The sequence below is a fragment of the Balaenoptera ricei genome, chromosome 2, assembly GCF_028023285.1.
Source record: "Balaenoptera ricei isolate mBalRic1 chromosome 2, mBalRic1.hap2, whole genome shotgun sequence".
NCBI classification, from domain to species: domain Eukaryota; kingdom Metazoa; phylum Chordata; class Mammalia; order Artiodactyla; family Balaenopteridae; genus Balaenoptera; species Balaenoptera ricei.
Genome location: NC_082640.1, coordinates 82,059,487 through 82,084,661, shown reverse-complemented (window position 1 = coordinate 82,084,661; position 25,175 = coordinate 82,059,487). Strand labels below are relative to the sequence as shown.

The 25,175-nt window shown below is 35.7% G+C and overlaps 1 protein-coding gene across 8 annotated transcripts in view; it reads right to left on the bottom strand.

Moving 5' to 3' along the window:
- Window positions 1–25,175, bottom strand: part of WDR72 (WD repeat domain 72) — a 204,083-nt gene that overhangs the window by 125,328 nt on the left and 53,580 nt on the right. For all 8 annotated transcript variants that reach the window (XM_059913263.1, XM_059913268.1, XM_059913264.1 and 5 more), the window contains one exon: window positions 5,356–5,558. In XM_059913263.1, the coding sequence (XP_059769246.1) occupies window positions 5,356–5,558 (203 nt within the window). The remainder of the gene's footprint in view (window positions 1–5,355; window positions 5,559–25,175) is intronic.

Sequence of the window (25,175 nt, the reverse complement as noted above, 5' to 3'; positions counted from 1 at the left end):
AAATGCTTAAACTCATGCCACAAAGTAAGAAAAGGGATATCCTTCATAAAACAGCTACAAAACATTGCATATTACAGAAATTTTTTTGACTTACAGTAGTTAAAATTACCATATAAAATGCTTAGAGAAATGGTTACACTGTCAAAAACTTGCACCACCTCACATGTGTTCAAAAAGCAAATTGACTTCTATATTTCTCTGCTACTGTATATTTCTCTATCTCACTAGGACAGGTGATATCATTTAGGCACTAAGTTTTGAGTTGGGATTCACTAAATCAAAATACTTAAAACAAAAATCTTAATCCAATGTTAACAGAGAGAAATTCCTATATTTTCATGAAGGGCTGGCATGTCTAATAATAAAAATCTGTTTTCTTTTAAAATTATATAAAATTGATGCAAAATATTGTCTACATTAGAAACAATAGGCATATGCTGTTTATTACATTAAAAAGAATACTGAAAATTAACTACTAATCAAAAATGTGAAAATTATCATTCTATATTCAGGATTTATCCCTATATAACACAATTGTTTTCAAATAAATATTATTTGTGCTTTTTGTAATAATGCAATTTTGATAATAAAATATAGATAGTTTAATGAAAACTGAGTTAATCTGCAACATGCAATATTGCCACAGTGAATTATTATTTCATATTGATACATGTAAATTCGCAGGTGAAATTTTCAAATTGCACAATTAAGAAACTACTCTAGTTCCATTTTGGTTATGTTTTTGTTTCATAAAATGTAAAAGAACTAATGTTGCATTCCAGTAAAGTAATATGTAGTACTGGGATCCGATTTTCTATTGGTGGCCTACCAGTACACCATCTGTGTTTTACAAGAGGTAGCAGGATAAAGCTCTAATAAGATTTTTCAGCAAATGGCACCAAACAGGCATCACTCTAAGGTCAACTAAAGGTTAAAAAAATACAAACATATTTCTAGAAAGCTCAACTGGAACGTAAATAAATGTAAATGCATTATTTATAATCAATTTTATATATTTAGATAATGATGCATGTATAAGTGCTTTATTTAAAGGAAATTTCATTTTAAAAAATCTTGCTTGGATTAGGAAGCATAATGTGCACATTTGTTTTCCACAAAGGGCAGATTTTCAAACACATCAATTTCATGAATGCTGTCAGGGAACAGACTTGATACAAGGGCTTTTGGATTACATTCCTCATAGTGCAGAAGAAGTTGGGATAAGCTGCTTTATTAAAAATTTAGATATCTAGGGAGAGGGTAGGTATTGGCTATTTTGCTAGTTCCTCCAAGTACCTCATGATTTCCAAGTCTAGAGAGGACTGACTAGAGCAGAAATTGGCAAATAATGGCCAGCGAGTATCAAATGTGGTCCACTGCTTGTTTTTGTAAATAAAATTTTATCAAAACACAACCACACTCATTTGTTTAAGAATGGTCTGTGGTGGCTTCTGTGCTCTAACAGCAGAGCTGAATAGTTACAACAGCAAAAATACAGCCTGCAAAGCCTAAAATATTTACCATCTGGTCCTTTACAAAAAAGTTTGCTTATCCCTGGTCTAGTTCAACATTTGTCCAACAGAAATAAAATGCAAACTGCATGTGTAATTTTAAACTACCTAGTAGCCATATTGAAAAACATAAAAAGAAACAGGTACAATTGGTTTTAATAATATATTTTATTTAAGCCTGTATATCCAAAACATCATTTTAACATGTGGTGTTAGCCAAATTTCAAGTGCTCCATAGCCATGTATGGTAAATGGCTGCCATATTAAACATGTAACTCTAAAAAAGCAACCAGGGGGAGCTGTTGGGGACCCATTCTACCGAAAATCAGGTTGTTTTTTTAAAAGGCATTTCCAGGACATTACAATGGGTCTAAATTGTGGCAGTTAAAATAATCCTGTTTATTTTTTTTACTCATTTTACAGACAAGAAGTGTGGAAAAAGAATTTAAAACCAACCAACAGAATAAAAGACAAAAAAGACCTTCCCTCGTTAAAATCTGATGAGGTAACGAAGAGTTCTGCCATGTAAAGATGATTTTAGTAAGGTTGTTTATTTTCTACTCTGAAGCTAAATTCGTCCCACTGCAATTTAAACAGTTTTTATCTTGTTTTATCCTCAGCAGAATCTGAGAAAAGCAGTTCCCCATCACTAATATGATATTGTATTCCTTTAAATCCTTTAAGACTCTGGTCCTCTCCTACCCCAAAGGTTTTTCTTTGCCTAGCTGCACAAATTCAACTCCTTTGGCCTTTCTAATTGGACCCATTTTTTAAATGTTTTATTGTATTTGTTGTTCTCTTTAAAACCTTCTCCTAAATCTATATGCACTCTTCAAATGCAAGAAGGAAAAGTGGACACAGCATCCTAATAAATGCAAAATATTGCCAAATACAAAGAGCTCACCACACAGATATTACATGCTATTCTTCCACTTAAACAGTTCATGCTACCATTAGAAAATACTTGACTTGTCTCTCACTGAAGTCCATACCAAAAAATTCTGAAACACAGAGTAACCCTACATAGTTCCAAATTTTACAGGCTTATTGTCCCTCATTTTTCCCAGCTCTGAAATAAGTGTGATTCAATTCCTCTTCTTTAAATCCGCTTTTTTTTAATCTTATGAAAACTAATGAAGCATTTTACTATATTAACAAAAAGGAGAATGGAGAATTTATAAGCATTCTTGAAATTTTATGCTTATCAAATTCATAAATAAAAGATCAAGATAAAACAATCTTAAAGGCTTAAATCTAAGACGATGAGAAGAAGATATGCAGTACATAATTGGAGAAGATATAACTTAGGAGAAGCACAAATAAAAATAGCTCTACTCAACAGTAAGCTCAATAATAAGAGACGTAAAGTACATAGAACAAAGGAGGTGATAATCCTGTCTAATTCAGTTCTCCAACTCTGTAGAGAGTAAAAGTTGGAAATTGCAGTCATCTAAGGTAAAGGGCAGCAGCTAGGAAATGAAGTTGGGATCAGCCTAAGAGTAGGAAAACAAGACCCCGGCATTTTATTGCCTTCTGGAGTCAAGAAAGAAACAAAATTACATAAAGAAAATGAAATCTATATATACTATTATCACTACCTAAAGGGTAGCTCTGAGGTCCTGCAAGAAACAGCAGTCAGTTTACCTTCTGGGAATTAAACTAGTAAAATAGGCACTTGATGAATGAGATTTGCTCCTGCAGACCTTAGGCATATGACATGCACGAGTCAAAAGACATATCCAAGTTCTCATCCACTATTCTAGCATATAATTTCCACTGTAAAATACAAATTCTATTGTGAAAGAAAAGCAACAAAGCCACATTAAGATGGGAATGCTTGGCAGTCAGCTGGCTCACTCACTGGGCTTTATTTACCCCAACCTTAAAATACGTAATAGAAGTGTGGTTCTGTCTCCCACTTTAGGAGACTAAGACCCTATCACTTTCAACTTCAGTTGTGAATGTTAAAAAAAATTCATCATATTGATATAATTGTCCTTATAAAACATGACTTCCTGAGAATTCCCTGGTGGTCCAGTGGTTAGGACTCCGAGCTTCCACTGCAGGGGGCACAGATTGGAATCTAAGGTCCCACATGCCACACGGCGTAGCCAAAAGAAAAAAAACCATGACTTCTTTCAAGTTAAGAACGTGAAAAACAGATTTGAAAAAATCTAAAAACAATTAGACTAAATAAGAAAAGGAAAGAAAGGGGGAAAAAAAGCTGCAGCCTAATCACTGGTTTTAACATCTGCAGGAGAAAGCATAAACAAAAGTAGCTGGCCTAAAGAGAGAAATCCAAAATTTAGAAATTTTTCAATGTATATCAGCCTTGACCAAGGGAGATAGTACCTCGATGGGCTGAAAGCAGGAACTGCATTAGCTTCTTAGAGCTCAATGAATGAATACCCTGGGGCTCTGACTCCATGCCCATCAAGGAATCCTCTGCTAAAATTCCACCTCCCGGTTCTCCCTCATGCCCTGTAGCTTTGCTACTGTGAGACTGCTGAGCAATGAACTGCCATCATATTTATCATTATAAATTAAAGAATTGTCATTCTAATTTAAATATTCATTTCTTGGGTGTTTTGTTAGTATGACTCAGTTCTCAAAAGGTTGACAAACTCTGGCCTCACTGATAAAATTGAAATCTAGTCTTTAAACCTAAAAAGCTGAGGCTCATATGCTGGTCCCCCCACCTCCACCCCTGCAGCTCTGAGGCAAAGCTTAGCAGCCAATTGGCCTTTCTTAAAAAATGACACATCCTTTTGCCTCTAACTACATACATACACATGAGATAAAATAAAGTCTTATTTAAAGTCCTTATTAATGTTACTTTAAGTCTTCATAATATCATTAAAATAACGGAAAATGTTAACAACATATAAATAGAAATCAGCTAAAATTTGAATTAGAAACCCCACTCCTGGAAATATATCCCATTAAATAACACTAAATATTAAAAAAAAAAAAAACTTTAGGTTCATTAGTTGTGTTAGTCCTAAACTGAAGCATAAAAAACAATCCATATATTAAGCCATAGGAAAATAATTCATATCAGTATAGTATATACACAGTATAGAGCATGATGCAGCCATTAAAAAGAAATAGACATTATTATGAAAATATGTTTACATAAAAAAATACTACATTATATATACGCATATAAATGCCACAGTTGCAACCTGAGGAGGGGATAACTTGGAGGTGTAGATGACAGAAGAATGGAAGAATCCCTTAAAGAAAGCAGATTAAATTGCTCTGTCATGTTTAGAACTGAAAAATAATCAAACTCATGCAAATTTCTGTGACGCTGGTTAACGTGGCTTGAGAAAATGAATGTAAACTCCATCACTGTGTGTTATCTGAGGCCTGGAATCCTAAAGAGCTAGTGATCCTAGAGATGCTGAGTATACCAAAAGAATTGCCCAAACAACGATCCAGTTTTTCTGATGTTTTTTGGTTTACTTGTAATCAGCATTTTAAAAAGAGGTCAAATACCCACGTGAAAAAAAAATCGATCCAGACCACAGAATATAATTTTCCCCCCTTTTCATTGAAAACCATCTAGAATTCAAGGATTAATATAAAACTTGTTCAGTCTTGATAAGCCAGGACCTGTCTTATCAAAAAAAGAATGCTATAGTCATTCAAAAATAATAATCACTCAAAAAGTTATCCCGATTCAGCAAAGATCGCTTGGTAGGTACGTCTGGTAGATTCGATCATCTCCGAGTTCTTATATTTGTGCTGATATTTAATGGCCACATATTTATGAAAGCACATTACTTCTTACTCAGGGTTGATAATGTTCTTCGTGAGCAGCAGCTTGATTTGAACTTACCTTACATGAAGACTCCACCTGCAGACCAGGGCAAGGTATTGGCCCAAACTGGTAGGAGCTGGAGGACCTCTGTTCTACACTTTTGTGCTTATGTGTCTCTGAGGCAACTGGAAGTACAGATTCAGGCTTTAGAAGCTGTGAATCATCACAACAATTAAGAATAATCCTTGCTCTTTCTCCTGTTTCATGTCTTTCCAAAGTGCCTGGAAAACAAGATTAGAAATAAAAATTTGTGCAAAATATTTACCCCCACAGAATGAAAAGAAGAAACCACTTGTAACACAAAATCACAATTCTTTAAGTTATCATGCCTTACTATCTCCTTGCAACCAAAAAACAGCCTGGAGCTTCCTCTAAATTATTCAAATCATCATTTTACAAAGGCTGAAATTATAGACTTGAAAAGCTCATCTTCCTCTCTGTGCTTTTTCATCCACTGAAATCAACAGGGCCTTCAATAGTCGTTAACAGGAAAATCTCATACTTATTATACAGTATGCAAGTGATCAATAACAAACAACTATGGAATATTTTAGTGCTGTCCCCTAGTGTTCCAACTCACAAACAACAGAGAATCCACAGTGCTTTGCTTGGGTTCCCAACCTTAAAATGTTTCTATTGGTAATACAGCATTTACGTGAATAGGGGAAATAAGAACAGAGATACCCAAGTACCCTCAGCTTCAGGAATGCAGGGCACTCTAGGGTTTTGTTGCTGGTGGTGGTATTGCTGATATTGTTGCTGTTATATATTTTGGCTTTTATTTTATTCGGAGAGAAAAAAATTATTTTGCCCTCTTCTCTGCCATTCTTGCAGTTTCAGAATTTCAAAGTACTGACAAGTTCAATTTACAGTTAAAAGGAACAAGTATAAAATAGAGCAAAAGTATCAGAAAACAACTCACAGAGAGTGTTTTTATAAAATACAATGTTATGACACTCAGTGAAATCTTGATAAATATCAATTAAACATGACCACTGTCTCATCTCAGTTATGAGTTCATTTGTATTATTCATACTGTATTAAATATATACTCTATATCCTACTAAATAAAACAGCTAAGGAAAATTAACTTGACATAGAATCTAAACACAGAATTTTATTTCTTATTATTCCTTTCCTGCCAATGAAAAAAGAAGCAGTTGTACTATTTGTTAAGAAGGAAAAAGATCATTCTTACTGACAGTATTAAGAAAAAAACTATTTAAAGTAATTATAATAAGAAAATAGAAAGAATGCTTCTATACCCCTATGTCTTTAGATAGATTTGAAGATTATGACTATGCAATCCTTACTCATTTCTCCTTCTCTCTTCCATATCTTTCCTTTTCAGCAATAAGCTACCTTTAGTCGATGCTTTGGATACTGAATCACTAATAGCTACTATGCTAAAATATTGGGGAGAAACTTAGTCTCTGGTCTCTTAACAGTGACATCTTTTCATGATAACATATCTACATTCATAAATTAACATCTTTAACATATAAATCTTATAAATGCTACTTCTCTAAGCTTTCCTTTTCCATCAAGATTGATATATCTTCAACAAGTAAACTGGGCAACAACATCAAGAAAATCCTCTCTCTTAAGGACGACAATAGAAGAGCTTCTCAAACCAAAGATAACAGTAATTACTACAGTTATTACTTCTTCCTGAAAATAATTGTATTCCAGAACTTGTGTCTGCAACATCTAAAATTCACTGTCTTTGTGAGGAGTCTCTATGAATACGGTGTCACAATGGGTATTTTCTTCTCATAGGTTTTCTGTGGCTACTCAAACTGTAATACAGAGTAAACAAGAATGACTCGAGCCTGGTCCCCCTGGAGCGACTTAAAATCTAATGGTAATGCAGAGGCAACAGACATCTGAAAAGTAATTTGTTATAATATTTAAGGTAACACATAAGTTATTTCCACTCCAAACTAAAAACCTCCCATTCTCACAAATATTGAGCACTTGTTTTTGTAAGCAGTAGTTCCCATATTGACTAATTATTAAATACTTAAAATAATTAGATCATTTTGTTTCAAAGAACTAGTTGAAGCACAAATGTGATAAGGGGGAGTGGTTACAGTGAGTCAGTTTCTTTAAAAGTTACCATAGACAAATAAGTAAATTGCATTTTTTTCTCCAAATGGCTGCAAAAATTTTATTTGCTTAATTATAATGACATTCTTCAAGGCATATCTACTCTCTTTTTTCCTTTTTTATTGAAGTATAGTTGATGTACAATATTATGTAAGTTACAGGTGTACAATATAGTGATTCACAATTTTTAAAGATTATACTCAATTTATACTTATTATGAAATATTGGCTATAATCCCTGGGTTGTACAATAAATATCTGTAGCTTATTTTATACCTAATAGTTTGTACCTCTTAATCCCCTACTCCTATACTGCCTCCTCCTCCTTACCTCTCCTCACTGGTAACCACTAGTTTGTTCTCTGTATCTGTGAGTTTGCTTCTTTTTTGTTATATTCACTAGTTTGTTGTATTTTTTAGATTCCACATATAAGTGATATCATACAGTATTTGTCTTTTTTTAAAATTTTTATTTATTATTTATTTATTATTTATTTTTGGCTGTGTTAGGTCTTCGTTTCTGTGCAAGGGCTTTCTCTAGTTGCGGCAAGCGGGGGCCACTCTTCATCGCGATGCGCAGGCCTCTCACTACCGCAGCCTCTCTTGTTGCGGAGCACAGGCTCCAGACGCGCAGGCTTGGTAGTTGTGGCTCACAGGCCTAGTTGCTCCGCGGCATGTGGGATCTTCCCAGACCAGGGCTCGAACCCGTGTCCCCTGCATTGGCAGGCAGATTCTCAACCACTGCGCCACCAGGGAAGCCCCAGTATTTGTCTTTGTCTGACTTATTTCACTTAGCATAATACCCTCCAAGTCCATCTATGTTGTGGCAAATGGCAAAATTTCATTCTTTTTTATGGCTGAGTAGTATTTCATTGTATGTATATACCATACCTTCTTTGTCCATTCATCTGTCAATGGACACTTAGGTTGCTTCCATATATTGGCAGTTGTAAATAATGCTGCTATGGACACAGGGGAGCATGTGTCTCTTCGAATTATTGTTTTTGTTTTTCTCAGATATATACCCAGGAGTGGAATTGTTGGATCATATGGTAGTTCTGTTTTTAGTTTTTGAGGAACCTCCATACTATTTTCCACAGTGGCTGCACCAAGTTACATTCCCACCAACAGTGCAGGAGGGTTCCCTTTCCTCCACATCCTTGCCAACATTTCTTATTTGTGTTCTTTTTGATGATAGGCATTCTGACAGGTGTGAGGTGATATCTCATTGTGGTTTTGATTTGCATTTCTCTGATGATTAGCGATATTGAGCGTCCTTTAACGTGCATAGCCATCTGCATGTCCTCTTTGGAAAAATGTCTATTCAGTTCTTCTGCCCATTTTCTAATCCAGTTGTGTTTTTTTTGATGTTGAGTTGCATGAGCTATTTATATATGTTGGATGTTAACCCCTTTTCAGTCATATTATTTGTAAATATTTTCTCCCATTCAGTAGGTTTTCTTTTTGTTGTGTTGATGGTTTCCTTTGCTGTAAAAGCTTTTAAGTTTAATTAGGTTGTATTTGTTTATTCTTGCTTTTATTTCCATTGCGTTAGGAGACAGATCCAAAAAAATATTGCTATGATTTAGGTCAAAGAGTCCTAGCCACAACAATCAGAGAAGAAAAAGAAATAAAAGGAATCCTAATTAGAAAGGAAGAAGTAAAACTGTCACTATTTACAGGTGACATGGTACTATACATAGAAAATCCTAAAGATGCCACCAGAAAACTACTAAAGCTCATCAATGAATTTAGTAAAGTTGTAGGATACAAAATTAATATACAGAAATCTTGCATTTCTATACACTAACAATGAACTATCAGAAAGAGAAATTAAGGAAACAATCCCATTTATCATCACGTCAAAAAGAATAAGATACCCAGGAATAAACCTAACTAAGGAGGTAAAAGACCTGTATTCAGAAAACTATGACACTGATGAAAGAAATTGAAGATGACACAAACATATGGAAAGATATACCTTATTCTTGGATTGGAAGAATATTGTTAAAATGACCATACTCCCCAAGGCAATCTACAGATTCAATGCAATCCCTATCAAAATACCAATGGCATTTTTCACAGAACTAGAACAAATAATTTTAAAATTTGTATGGAAACACAAAAGATCCAAAATAGCCAAAACAATCTTGAGAAACAGGAATAGAGCTGGAGCAATCATGTCCCCTGACTTCAGACTATACTAAAAAATTAAAGTCATCAAAACTGGCATAAAAATAGACACGTAGATCAATGGAATGGAATAGAGAACCCAGAAATATACCCATGCATTTATAGTCAATTAATCTATGACAAAGGAGGCAAGAATATACAATGGAGAAAAGACAGTCTCTTCAATAAGCAGTGCTGGGAAAACTGGACAGCTACATGTAAAAGAATGAAATTGGAACATTCTCTAACACCATATACAAAAATATACTCAAAATGGATTAAAGACCTAAATGTAAGACCAGAAACCATAAATTGCATTTTGAAAATAATAAGTTGATTTTCTAATAAGTTCAGCACAACAGCTTTTGTGAAAACCCTGACAATGGATAGATAGGGATTCCCATGTATGCCAGTTATCAATTTATTGTATCTTAGCTCCAAATTCACCTTTTACTGCCTGCTCTGAAAACGGATATGGGCTTTTAAAATATTTTTCCTTTAACAGCTGGTGCAATGTTAACCTTTGTGGATAAAAGGTGCTGGAAGGACCTAGTAGAAGAAAGGGTTTTTCTTCTCAGATCTGGTGTCTTCCCCAGCACCAGGCTCCTGCAGTGCAAGTAAGCTAGCAGCACCCAGCAGATGGCAGCTTCCCTTGGCACACTCTCTGGATGGTTTTGTAACAGAGTGCCTCCAGTAAGGCATCTCCCTGTGAACTGCTTTCCCTAGTCGCCTAGAGGGCATACTTCTGGCAAGTTATACCACACCACAGCAGCTCCACTACCATCCAGTGACCACAGCTCTAACCTCTCCAGCAAGGTCAGGATCTTAGCCCTGGGGTTGGGGAGGGCTCTTCCTTGGGCAGCTCTCTCAGCTATAGGGTAATGGCTGCTTCTTAAATCTGCTACTCCTATACTCTTTAGTTTTCTTTAGTTCTTATTAGCCTGTCCCTCCCACTGAAATTCTTTATGGTGGTTACTAATTTTTTTAATTTTAAATGATCTCTGTTCAAATTACTATGTCATTTCTCTCTCTTGATTATATCCTGATTAATATTAATGTGTCACAATAAATCACTTCTGATGCAGAATGTTCCTTTAAATATCATTCCTGAAATTATGGAATTTACATAACTTCAGAGATATACTTAAATTGTTAGAGAGGGTCAATAGCAAGAACAGTATTCCTAATGTAAATAGTAACCTAGGCGGCAGGGCAGACCCCAAGGAGGTCCAACACAGGATGCCTTTTTCAACTCTAATAAGCTGCCTTTGGCAAGAGGCAGAATAGTCACTACTGCCTGATATTAAAGAAATATCAGAAACTGAAGGCTTACAAAACTGCTTAATTCAACTTCTAATTTCAGGGGATCTTTTCCTTTCCAAAGTGAACTCAGTGATAATTAGGTTTGTTTTTTTTTTCTTTTGCACTGTACTACATCAAGAATATGATTGAACTCACACCTACTCTTCATTTGGATCAATCTGAACATGATAAGGAAATATGCAGAGACATATGTGAGTTAAATATTATTGAAAGTGACAATATCATTTCCTCCCTCATAGTAGATGTTGTGCAAACAATACCATAAAATCTACCCCAAGTAAAATATTCATTGTATAAAATATCATAAAAAAATCATAAATATCTTGCATTTTTTATATGAGGTTTTATACAATTTGTTTTAATCCTAACTATACAATAGTACATTAGAGAATGGAAACAACCATAAGAGAGCTTAGAACAATTAACTTGCTATGGGAAAATGAAGGAAAGATGGCACTGGCAAGTATTCCAAGCAGTTTCACGGATCCAAAATTACGTATTCCTCAAAAAGCCAGTGCACAGAAACATAAGAAGCAGCCAAGATCCTCTTTGCAGAGCCTAGGTCCATATTGACAATATTTCCATTTGTATATCCTGCTTTCATCACTAATTCAAGCACCCCACAGCATCCCTAATCACATTTTCTTTTTTTACACCAGAACTTTCTCTATGGCCCCCTTTGGAACCGTGTGCCTAGCTGTGGTCCTCTCTACCACCAAGGCTGACAGCCCTGAGACATCACTGCATGGTGGGTAAGAGCAGACTCAGCACCAGCCTGCCTTGCACTTGAATCTTGGTTTTACCCTTACCTGTTGTGTGGTCTTGGGCAAGTCATTTGATTTCTGTGCCTCAGTTTCCTCATCTGTGCAATGGTGATATTAATCCTTCTTACCTCACAGGGTTACTATGAGAATTAGATTGAGTAGATATGTAAAACGTCGTAGAATAGGTTCTGGCACACAGTGGGTGCTGGGCCATATGACAGTCCTCCTCTGACGTCAGTGGGTTCTCAGCCCCTCGTGAGCAGTTTAGCTCCGTGGCTCTGGGATCTGCCTGACACCAGGCCAGAGCTCACTAAGCATAAGATCAGTGTGGTCCCCCTGCCTCCTACCTGAGACTCGAAACTCCTCCTTGCCTCTCAGCATAGGTTATAATCAAAATCAGAGTAGGATTATACATTTGCCTTACTTTTTAATCCTCCTCAGTAAACCAGGCTGGAGTCTGGCCTAAATTAAAGGCTAGATAAATACTTCTTAATGGATTATATGACATCAGCAACCTGGCTAATGATTTTTCATGGTGGCTACACTTGGGATTAAATCCAAACTCCTTGACCCACAAGTCATATTCTCACCCCTGCTTCCTCCCATGTCATCCCCCCCTTGTTCACAAATAAGATTTTATTTTTTTTTGAAAAAACATCTTTGAAAATAAATTCTCTCCTGCTAGCTCCATCTTTCTCCTTAAGAATTAGCTTAAAACCTCACCTCCTCAGAGAGGCTTTTCTAAAGTAAATTATCCTCTGATGCATTGTTTTCTATCTCAGCTTCTTTACTTTGCAGAACTTAACACATTTGTAATTGCTGTATTTTATTTGCTTACTTAAATGCAGAGCTGTCTCTCTACTAGATGCTAAATTGTTTTTGGCAAGTATGTATTCTGTGAGCTTGGTACAAAGCAGAGCTCAATATGTGCTCACTGAATGAATAAACCAAATTTTACCCTTTTCTTGTAGCCGTGGAAGGAGGTGGCTATGAAAGCACCAGAGCATGCCAAGGTCTCAGAAGAAAACACCAGATTATACCCATTATAAACTTCAACCCTAGAGCCCAGGAGGAGCCAACACTGGGAAAAGCAGCATTCACATGCCTGACGCCTGTCCCAGGTCTCAGCAGTGTGGCCAGGTCCTTCCTGATGTCCCAAGAATCTGGAACTGGAAACACAAGTAAGTCTCTGAATGACATATTTTAATTTGACCTGTGGAGTAGCCGCTTGCTAGCGACCTAAACGTTCTTAATAAAGAGGGCACAGAGGAGATGTTTCTGTTTCCATCCGAACAGACATGAAAAGTTAACAAGTACAGTTCCAGACAGCAATCAGAGCAGAGAGACAAAGGCTGAAGCATTATCAGCAGATGATAGAGGATTAAATCCCAATGAAAGAATGTCATTTTCAAGAGAGTTTGGAGGGAGATTTGTCAGGAGACCAGCCGAAAACCTTTAGCAGTTTCTGCACATAGAGAGGAAAGGAAAGAAGGAAAATTCAGAAACTGTTGTAAATCAGTATGTTGCTAAAATACAGCCATATTTTAAGTGCATTGGGATTGTCAATATTTGTAAGGCATCTATAGCTTTTTTGTTTTGTTTTTAAATAGGGCAAATCATCACTTTGTAATGTGCCTGTAATGAAATCTGATTTTGAAGTATCAAGATATTTTAAAACAAGACATGTACTAGGAAGGATGCTGCCTTCAATTGTGACAGAAGAACAAGGCAGAGGGTAAAGAGAATGCATTTAGATGATAAAATATCCCTGATATGTCATAGACTTGAATATCTACATAAAGAAAAGGAAGAAGGAGTAGTAATATTCTACACTTTGATTCCCTTCCACATGATCAGAAGTTGCTCCCTTGATTTTATTTCTCTTATAATCTTCCCATATTTTAAATACTTGCTATCTTCTATCTAAACATTTTTTCAACTCCCACTAATATGTGCTTTCCAAAATCAACAGAATTATCACAGCCTGCTACCAATTAATGAATAGCTTTAAATTACATATTTAAAAGCCCCAGCCAGGTAAACTTTGCTCTACAACTTAACATCTAGATCAACTAAGTCTGTAGGAAAAGCAATAGCTATAATCTCATAATGGACAGAAATGGTTAATAAAGAAAACATAATCACTTGGTGAATACATCTGCAAATAATGAGTAAATTAAGATTCAAAAACAATATGCAGATGGGTCAACTTTTTATCACATTGTACAGAAACATTTATTTACTTAAAAATTATATGTAAATAAATTTGAGACAGTAATTGATTTATTATAACTCATGGTGTTTTTCCTCAGAAGAACACTGTAGAAATAGCATTACTACAGAAACATAAAATCCTCCCAGCACAGTAAAATCACATATATTATAAACCAACAAATTTTAAACAATTTGTTTAACCAAAAATTTTTTTTCAAGTAAATATTGTGCTTATTATGGGATTGTGAAAAAATCAGAATTTGGTAAATAATTCCTATTATGTGATTAGTAATTAATATAAATTGTACTTATATGACTAAAGCTTAACATTAAGAACATGTGAGTGGACACATCATACAGTTAGTCTTTTTTCTACATCAGGTAGGCATTTTCTAACTGAATCCACCACAATATTGGGCAGTAATTAAGAGGACAGTTATATTTCAAAGTGACTCTCTCTATAAGAGAATAGGCCAAAATAATGGCCTCGCTACCAAATTTTGTAGTCAGATTAATAAAATCACCTTTCAACAAAACAGCTGACTGACAGCTGTAATCAAATTCCACATATCAAGGAATCTGACCACTGGGTCTGTTTTAAGGTTTACCATTTATCTTCAGTTACACATGAAGTTCATTGCCTTGCTCGCAGAAGTGTATGGAGATCGACCTGGTGCCCCCTTCCTAACAAAACCATTTCACAGTTACTGCATCTTACTCCAGAAAATGTATAACTGATGGGGGTTCTGACCAGGGATAGGGGACCCTGGAGGTATCAAACTTAGCTAACTAGAAAATAAGGGAAAGATGGGGATAGGTGATGGATCTGAAAACATTAAACGAGGCATAAAGACATGTACCTTCACTCCTAAATGTATTTGAATATAATAAATTCAGCTGTAAAATAGATTGCCAAGGAGGCAGCTCATTTTGCTCTATATAAAAGTCCTAATATGATAAACTCACTATTGGCTTCATGTCAACCTTCTGTACCTTAAGGGTATGTAGAATACATTTTCACAAAGTCTCTGACCACCACGACCTTAACCCCAGCTCTGCCACTGCCTCTGGCGCATTCAAAGAAACACTGGGATTTATCAGCTGGGCCACCCCAACACTCACATCTAATTCTGATCACTGAACTCCAGAAAAACTGAATAAAGGAGTGGGGATGGGGTGGGGTGAAAGAAAAAAAAGGACCAAAATACATCGAGGTCTAAAGTTGTTGAGGTATAAGGATTACAAATAATGCATTAATTTTAAACAAATTTGAAAGTAGAGTTTTTTGGATAAGGTATTTACTTATTAAATATTCCTTCTTTTTAAACATGTGCTAACACCATAGAAGCTACTATGAATAAATTTCAATTTTTAACCTCATTCTAAGACTTCATATAATTTTAAAACAAATTTAAGAAGTGAATGTTTATGGAAAAGTATTTCTATATTATGATACAAAAAATATATTTACTTAAGTTTATAATTACCTATTATATACAAAACATTAAAATTGTACTGCCTCTAAGTATTGTAAAATGCCATTCACTCTGTATTTTTGATTCTTTTACACCAGACATGCTTATTTTTTACTTTTAGAATATTTCAAAAATAGACTTTTTTCCCTCATTTTCTTGGTTGAAGGTTAAGTTACTTAGGCGATACAATATCCCTAGAGATTTGACTCTATCATTTATTCACTTCTGTTGTCAGTTAATTTAATTAGGTAAATAACTTGCTGAGTTGTCTAGAATTTTTCCTGGAAAAAGGAAGACTACTGGACAAGGAAAAATCAGGGAACAGTCTCCTGAATAAAGATGCTGGCTGGGTGAGGGGTGAAGTCATATGGAAAGTCACTTTTTTGCTGGAGGGATATGATGGTCATGGGAGGACAAAACCCTTTTGATTGCAACCAATTTCCCCTTGGTACATGGCAGTGGTTTCCTTTAGGCAAAGAATGGGTGACCAAAGCTCCAGCAGGCATGTCAGCACCAATTCTCAGTGTACCTTCACTATAATCCTGGCACCCCAGTGCCACTTGTACAATTTCATGCCATGTTTCTGTACCCAGTTACCCAAAAAGCTTCTCCTATTTCTTCATTCTTCCATTCCATGGGTTCATTTACCCATGGGGACTTCGAGACACTAACCTACCTGAACACCAATATGATAGGTAGAATTCTACGAATAACCCCCAATAACCCTCAGCTTTATGTGATTCCTTCCCCTGTGAATATGATGATAGCACTTCAGTGATTATGTCGTTACATGGCAAAAAGTAACACTGCAGATATAATTAAGGTTTCTAATTTGCTGACCTTAAAATACGGAGATTATTCAGGTGGGCCAGGCCAAATTAGCAAGAGTTTTCTCCAGCTGGTGGAAGAGGGGGACCTCAGAGAGATTTAAAGCATAAGAAGGATGCAAGGTGCCATTGCTGGCTTTGAAGATAGAGGAAGCCACAAAGAAGAATCAGGGAGTGGCCTGGAGGAGCTGAGAGTGACAGCACCAACAGCCAGCAAGGACCTCAGACCTACAACCATAAAGAACTAAATTCTGCCCAGGACTGAATGAGCTTGGAACTGAATTCTTTCTCAAAGCCTCCAGTTCAGAGCCCAGTTAGCTGAACCTTGAATTCGACCTTGTGAAACCCTAAGCAGAGAACCTAGTTGAGCTCACCTGGACTGACTTACAGAACTGTGAGTTAATAAATGGTTATCGTTTTAAGTTGCTAAATTTGTGGTGATCTGTTACGCAGCAATAGGAAACTAATGCAGGTAGGACTTGTGGCAGTACTTTTACTTTGGACCACAGATTTAGACCTCAAGTTTTGTTGTTGTTGTTGTTTTCACTATTTTACATGTGAAAGTCCTGCTTCTTAAGCAAAATAAATAACTAAATACATACATGCATAGTCATAAAAACAAATAAACGTGAAGGCTGGCTAGACATTCCATACTTTTTCATAATCCCCTTCTCCTACGTTCACACTCTGAGTATTAGAAACCATGAGGAGATTCACTAAATAGCTGGGATTGAGCAATAATATACCACATCAAAAAAATGGCTTTTAAAGCTCTGAATTATGTCAGAACGAATTATATGTAAGATATGTTTTTTTCTCCTCCTTTTTAACATCATCATCATCATCATCAAAACTGCTATTAGCTACCATTAATTAACTACATGTTAATCTTTGCTTAGCACTTAATACACATCTTATTTAATTCTTACTGCAGGAAGGTACAAAAAAAACAGAGGTTCAGAAAGGATAAGTTTCAGGGTATTTGTGTGTACTGCGGTTGAGGAAGTGGTTAGGGAAGGTATTTTGACTGAAAGCTAGGAAAAGGCAAGAAGAATGCTGTGCACTAGGGTACATTTCCACCACAGACCTTGAGGATTGGCATCTTCAGGGCTAAGTTTAAAGTAAATCATGTTTGGTTGGCAATAAGGAGAAGAGAACTAAAGAAAGTGTTTGACTGGCAAGGTAGTCAGGAACATTTTCAACAGGTCATGTAAAAGATGATAAAGTTTCCAATCCATCTGGCCCTAACGTATATTTTTAAATGTTTTTGGTACTTCTGAAGTATACTATATAATTCCATGTTTTACTGGAGGCTTACAAAATAAATGTAGAACATAGCTTATCTTTCAAGTGATCCAAGTGCACCACTAGACACTGTTGACAATATTGAGGTTAAGAAGCAGTAATGCCCTTTGGAATTACTGATCAGGACTTTCATGGAATGGCTATTTAGTTTACTTATATAGCCAGTGGTCTTTGGTGTGTTCTTAACTCTATAGAACCATTTCCTTTTTCTTATTCTTTAACCAGAGCATTTTATCCTATTCTTCTCACCACCATCACTGTTTCTATAGTTTATAATCCACTGCCACTTCCTCTAAGTGATTTGTATGTAGTTACATATGGCATCAACCATTGTCCTACCCAGTTCTGAATTAGAAAACATTAATGAAGCATTATTCAGCCTTAAAAAGAGAGGATATTCTGACACATGCTACAACATGGATGAACCTTGGTGACATTGTGCTAAGTGAGATAAGCCAGTCACAAAAGGACAAATACTGTACTGATTCCATTTATATGAGGTACCTAGAGTAGTCAGATTCAAATTCATAGAGACAGAAAGTAGACTGGTGTTTGCAAAGGGCTGAGGGGAGGGAGGAATGAAGACTTTTTAAAAATAGGTACAAAGTTTCATTTTGGGAAGATGAAAATGTTCCCAAGATGGTGAGGATGGTTGCACGACAATGTAAATGTGTTTAATTCCCCAGAACTATGCACTGAGAAATAGTTAAAATGGTAAAATTTCTGTTATGTATATCTTACCATACAAAAAAAGCATCTGTGTTGGTAAAATAGCCCAAGGAAAATACAAACAAAAGGAGAAGGACACTGAGAACAGACTCAGGAAACAATAGAGCAAGAGTATACAGAAGTAGGACAACCTGGAAAGAGGGGCTATTGGCCATCAGGAGAAGGCAGTATCATGTGAGCCTGAGGGTGGAGAGAGAAGAGAAGGACACTGATGACAGAGTGACTGCAGACAAGTCAAGTACTTGCCATCCAGAGAATGACAACTGGACTTGGCAACGAGGTGACCTCAAGAACAGTTCCATTAGAATAGTGGAGGCAGAAGCCAGATTAAAATGTGTTAAATAAATGGGAGGCAAGAAAACAAAGACACAGAGATACATGGCACTTTGTAGAAAGCTATCAATTACTTTGGGGAGAAAGCAGAGAAAGATAACAGAAGCCCATAATTCCTTATTCAAAACATTTGAGGGATTTCCCTGGTGGCACAGTGGTTAAGAATCTGCCTGCCAAAAAAAAAAAAAAAGAATCTGCCTGCCAATGCAGGGGACATGGGTTCAAGCCCTGGTCCTGGTCCGGGAAGATCCCACATACCACAGAGCAATGAAACTGGTGTGCCCCAACTACTGAGCCTGTGCTCTAGAGCCCGTGAGGCACAACTACTGAGCCTGCGTGCCACAACTAATGAAGCCCACGCACCTATAGCCCGTGCTCCTCAACAAGAGAAGCCACCGCAATGAGAAGCCCACACACTGCAACGAAGAGTAGCTGCCGCTCGCCTCAACTAGAGAAAGCCCGCGCACAGCAACAAGACACAATGCAGCCAAAATAAAAAATAAATAAATAAATTTATTTAAAAACAAACATTTGGGACCATAGTGTTTTAGAATTCAGGATTTTTCAGATTTTGCAGAAAAAAGATAATGCACAAATGCATATTGTAAAACAATTATAGCAGAGCCTGGAAGAGCAGACAGTACTCAAACGTGTCATATATCTACAGCAAAAAAGAATACTCACACTGCGTGGAATAAATAACCTCGTGTGAATTAAGGTTTGGTTTTGTTGCCTCACCACAAACGAATCAAAAAAAAAACAAAAAAACTTTTGTTTTCACAGCTTTTAAATTTTAAATTGCGGCTAGAAGAACGTGGACCTTTATTCACAATAATTGATAGCCAGGAGGCCAGAACTAACGAAAAAGATATTTTCTGAAATAACTTGGTAGGGTGCTCAGTTTTCTATAGTATAGGATATTGGATCATGCATTTGACCTCTCCTTGTATCTATTCAGATAAGCTAAGTCATCTAATTCTAAACTCCCAGTTTTGCTGATTGTTTTATTTATATATTATTAGATTATAATGTATTAAAGATTCTTTTAAATCTAGTATTTAAAGAAAGCAAAACTTGCTTTATAAAAATCATTGATGAGGGATAGTTTCATTAACAGACCAAACTTGAGAAGGCAGTCATGGATGTGAAAAATGAAGATAAGAACATGTTTTAAAAATGATAGACATAAAATAAGAAACATGTAAAATGTGATAATCCTAACTAGACTTAAAATTGACGCTTCTGGAAGTAAGAAAAATGTGATGACGAAAGAAGGTTAACCTCCAGTGCAAATCTTGGGTTAAAAGTAAACTATCTTATCAAATCTTCTTATGCCAGTTATTTTCCTGGTTCTCAATTTTGACCTATCAGCATAAAGTACAATTCATTTAACTGAAGTTACAAAAACGACTTGCTATCCCCTCAAACAATGAACAAACTATAAGATGACATCCTGTGTCCCTCAGTGGAGCTTCTGTTACTCTGACTCTTCCAAGTGGCTGAAACAAGTCTGTTGTCTTCTTTGGCCTAGAGTGGATGGAATCCACCTGCATTTGAATGTGAAAGGGAAAAATAGTAGGCCAATCCAGGCCCAGGACTTTTGACAAGGCTGAGATTAGCAACCAGCGTTTTTTGTATGGCACAAAATAAAATCTGACAACATTCCCGTAGTCAAATTCCCTGCTCACCACCCAAGCCAAGGACTTGACCTTTGGATTTGTTTTCACCTGATTCAACCCTGGAAACACAAAAGACCTTTCCTGTCAAATCCTAACAAGTAAGTTAATGGTGGAAGTTGGATATTATTGATACCCTCAGATGAATCAAGTGCGTTCAATATCCTTTATCTCTCAGCCAAATCAGAGAACCCACTTTCCCAGAGAATAACAATCATTACAGTCCACTGAGTCCTGCTTTTCCAATCGTTTCTGTGGCAGCTGGCTACTGTGAAGTTGTTAGGGAATTGAAAGGAGGCAGCATGGGGAGGGGCAGATGGCTCCTGTGGTTTTATTTCACCAAACGTGGCAGCTGTGAAACCCACTAATGTTCCAAGTGTTCATATAAAATGCTCGCAAAAGGGGCCAAGTTAAGGAAGAGCCACAGAGCCTTCCTGATGTGTTCCTCTTTTTGTTGCTATAGAAGAAGCTCCTGAGAACATTAAATGCAGATTTGTAACTAACATATCCAGCCAGCACTTGATTCAAAATTTAATCACACTGCAGGAATAAGCTAAAACTGATTATTGCAAGTATTTTCTTTACTAAAATAAAACCCAGAAAGATAGCAACTGACAAGGGAAATAATAAAAGCAGTGAAGCATGGCACTTAACTGGTGAAAGTAATTTTAAGAGCAAAAAGTATTTATTTTTATGATTAGAATGAGACTGTATTGATGTTCATATTTTTTTCTGACCATACAAAATGCTCCAAAGACAACCTACAAATACCACAATGAGATGACTAATACATATTAAGATGCCAGGAGATTAAAAAATGATGGAGTTGAATAATACATTAATTAAAATGTATACACACACACACATATTCCTGTATGTGTGTTATCAGATAAAAATATCATATACTGTAGAATTTTAAAAGTCCATCTGGGGTATCTAAAAACAATATGGAGCCATATTCACATAAAGTATAATTTTTCAATAAAATGCAGAAAATTGTTCAAATGTTTATAACAAATGAGGATTGAGAAAGAAGCAAATCCAAATTTGGGAAAAGAAAATTATTTGGGCTTCTTTTGTTAATAGCTTTTCAATGTGATATCTAGATTTTTAAAGAGCACAGCAGAAACTACCCCGTGAAGATAATTTCTTTCTTGAATTTGTCTACATCCTTGGAATTCCTTTACGTTGAAAGCTTGTAAAATTATAAAATCAAATGAAGATTTATATAATTTCACCAAAGTAGAGGTTCATGTTCACTACATGGAATTACAGAAGATTCCTGTCGGGGGGGTGGACAATACATTCACACACGTGTGTGTGTGTGTGTGTGTGTGTGTGTGTGTTGTGTGTGTGTATTCACATGCATGTAAAAGGAGTCTACCGAGGCTTAATATGGAAGTAAAAGAAAATATACAATGAGACTCATATGCCTCTCTTCAGTGATGCACTGTTAATTGTTGGATTTAATTTGGTTGAAAAATAAGGTTAAATTCTTTATTATTATTGTAATTTTGCTCTGATATTTTTTAAAAAGGCAGATATCGATTTATACTCCCCAACTGTACTGCTACCATTGAGTAATTCTGATACATCCCACATTACAAATCATTTAGACCAACAGGGAATTCTTAACCATTTTTGTGCCATGAACCCCTTTAGCAGTGGGAATGCCAATGAACCCTTTCTCACAATTAATATTTTAAAATGTTGGAAATAAAATACACAGGATAATAAAGGATATCGATTATGTTGAAATATAATCATCAAAATCATTTTTAAAAAATTTATATGCTTCTTTGTTAATGTATTAAATAGCAAGAACTAGTGGTGGGCCTAAAAGTTTACGACACTGATAAACATAAATGATACTTTGAGATACTGGCAACAATTGTAATGTGATATGAAAATTATCTGTGATGTCTATTGTTGAGAAAGTCACAGGTATTGCTAATACTGCTGTGAAATGTTCCCTGCATCCAAAATGGAAAGAAATACTTCATTTCATTTAGGGTTTAAAAAACCCTCTAAAGTCCCCCATTATACCTCCCAGGTTGTTATATCAATAATGAAAATAATGAACTAATAATTGGATAATGCCTTATGAAAGACTTTCACAAACCAAAATAAATAAAAGCATGTCTCTGTATAGATTAATATGTAAAAGGAAAAAACATTAAAATTATAATATGCTAACCATTAATGATTATCAACAAATTTTAGAAGTCTACTGCTTTTAAAAATGTTTCCTTTATACTATCTGTGTTTCTGCGTTTTCTTATTTTTATTGAGGTGAAACTGACATAACATAAAATGAACCATTTCAAAGTGTACAATTCAGTGGCATTTAGTGCATTTACAATGTTGTGCAACCACCAACTCTCTCTAGTTACACATTTTTTTCATCACCCCTGAAGGACAACCCCATACCCATTAAGCAATCATTCCCCATCTCCTGATAACCACTAATCTACTTTCTACCTCTGTGGATTTGCTTATTCTTGATATATCATATAAAAAGAATCACAAAATATAAGATCTTTTGTGACTGGCTTCTTTCACTTAGCATAATGTTTCTGAGGTGCATCCAAGTTGTAGCTTGTATCAGTTCCTCATTTGGATGGAATGATAATTTCATTGTATACACCATAATTTGTTTATCCCTTCATCCACTGATGAACATTTGGGTTGTTTCCACCCTTGGGCTATTATAAACAGTGCTGGTACAAACATTCACGTACAAGTTTCTGTGTAGATATATGTTCTTATTTCTCTGGGTCTACACCTAGAAGTGAAATTGTGGGTTCATATGGTATTTCTGGTTAAATTCTGAGGAATTGCCAAACTGTTTCCTACAGTGGCTGCACCACTTCATATTCCCACTGGCAATCTATAAGGGTTCCTATGTCTCTGCATCCTTGGCAAATTTGTTATTTTCCATTTTTTTATTATAAATGTGAATGTGATGTGGTATTTCATTGTGATTTTGATTTCCATTTCTCTGATGGCTAACATGTTGATAATCTTTTCAAGTGCTTGTTGGCCATTTGCATATCTTATTTGAAGGAATATCTATTCAAGTCTTTGTCCTTTTAAAAATTGGGTTGTCTTTTTGTTGTGTTGTAAGGGTTCTTTATACATTCTGGATATTAAACATTTATGAGATATATAATTTGCAAATAAGTTTTTCCATTCTGTACGCTGTCTTTTCACATTCTTCATAATGTCCTTTGATGGGCAAAAGTTGTTAATTTTTATGGAGTCCCATTTATTTTTCTTTTGTTGCTCTGGTTTCTTTTTTATTAGCACAACCATGTGATATATATATATATATACATATATATATATATATGTATATATATATTTGTATATATATGTATGTGGATAGATAGATAGAAATAGATATATAGATATGTATGTATATAAATATATGTGTGTGTAATATACACACACATATATGTGGTTAATTAATAAAAATAAAGCCAGCATTCTCACACATACTAACTTCTCACATCTCTTCTGCAGCATTGTGTTAAGTATCATCATCATCACCATGAGGAAACTAAGGCTTTGATCAATTTAGTGATTTGCCAAAAAGTGCACAAATTAACAGTGGCAGAATCTTCTGTCTCTAAATATTGGGCAGTAACATTAGTTTGATACATCAGGAGTGAATAATGAGTCATATGGAATGATTTATGCTTACCGAAGCTAAATATTTTTAAATTTTTTTCCCAGAAGAGGTTTTATGTCTTATCCAAACTTTTTCCAAATTCCTTTTTAGTAGCCATAGATTAAATTTTTTTTCATTTTTATTGAAGTATAGTTGATGTACAATATTATATAAGTTACAGGTGTACAGTATAGTGACTCACAATTTTTAAAGGTTATACTTCATTTATAGTTATTATAAAATGTTGGCTGTAGTCCCTGTGTTGAACAATAAATCGTTTAGCTTATTTTGCATATAATAGTTTTTACCTCATAATCCTCAACCCCTATGTTGCCCCTCTCCCCTTCTCTCTCCCCACTGGTAACCACTAGTTTGTTTGTTATATCTGTGAGTCTGTTTCTTTATTGTTATATTCACTAGTTTGTTGTATTTTTTAGATTCAACATATAAGTGGTATCATACAATATTTCTCTTTCTCTAACTTATTTCACTTAGCATAATGTCCTCTAAATCCATGTTTTTGCAAATGGCAAAATTTTATTCTTTTTTATAGCTGAGTAGTATTCCATTTTGCACATATTGATATATACCACATCTTCTTTATCCATTCAACTGTTGATGGACACTTAGGTTGCATGGCAACTGTAAATAATGCTGCTATATAATAGCATATATAATAAACTTTGGGGTGCATGTATCCTTTCGAATTAGTGTTTTTGTGTTTTCAGATATATACCCAGGATTGGAATGGCTGGGTCACACAGTAGTTATATTTTTAGTCTTTTGAGAAACCTCCTTACTGTTTTCCACAGTGGCTGTAGCAATTTACATTCCCACCAACAGTGGACGAGGGTTGCCTTTTCTCCACATCTTCACCAACATTTGTTATTTGTGTTCTTTTTTTTTTTTTTAATTATTTATTTATTTATTTTTGGCTGTGTTGGGTCTTCATTTCTGTGTGAGGGCTTTCTCTAGTTGAGGCAAGTGGGGGCCACTCTTCATCGCAGTGTGCAGGTCTCTCACTATCATGGCCTCTTTTGTTACGGAGCACAGGCTCCAGACGTGCAGGCTCAGTAGTTGTGGCTCACGGGCCTAGCTGCTCCACGGCATGTGCGATCTTCCCAGACCAGGGCTCGAACCCGTGTCCCCTACATTGGCAGGCGGACTCTCAACCACTAGTACCACCAGGGAAGCCCTATTTGTGTTCTTTTTGATGATAGCCAATCTGGCAGGCGATATC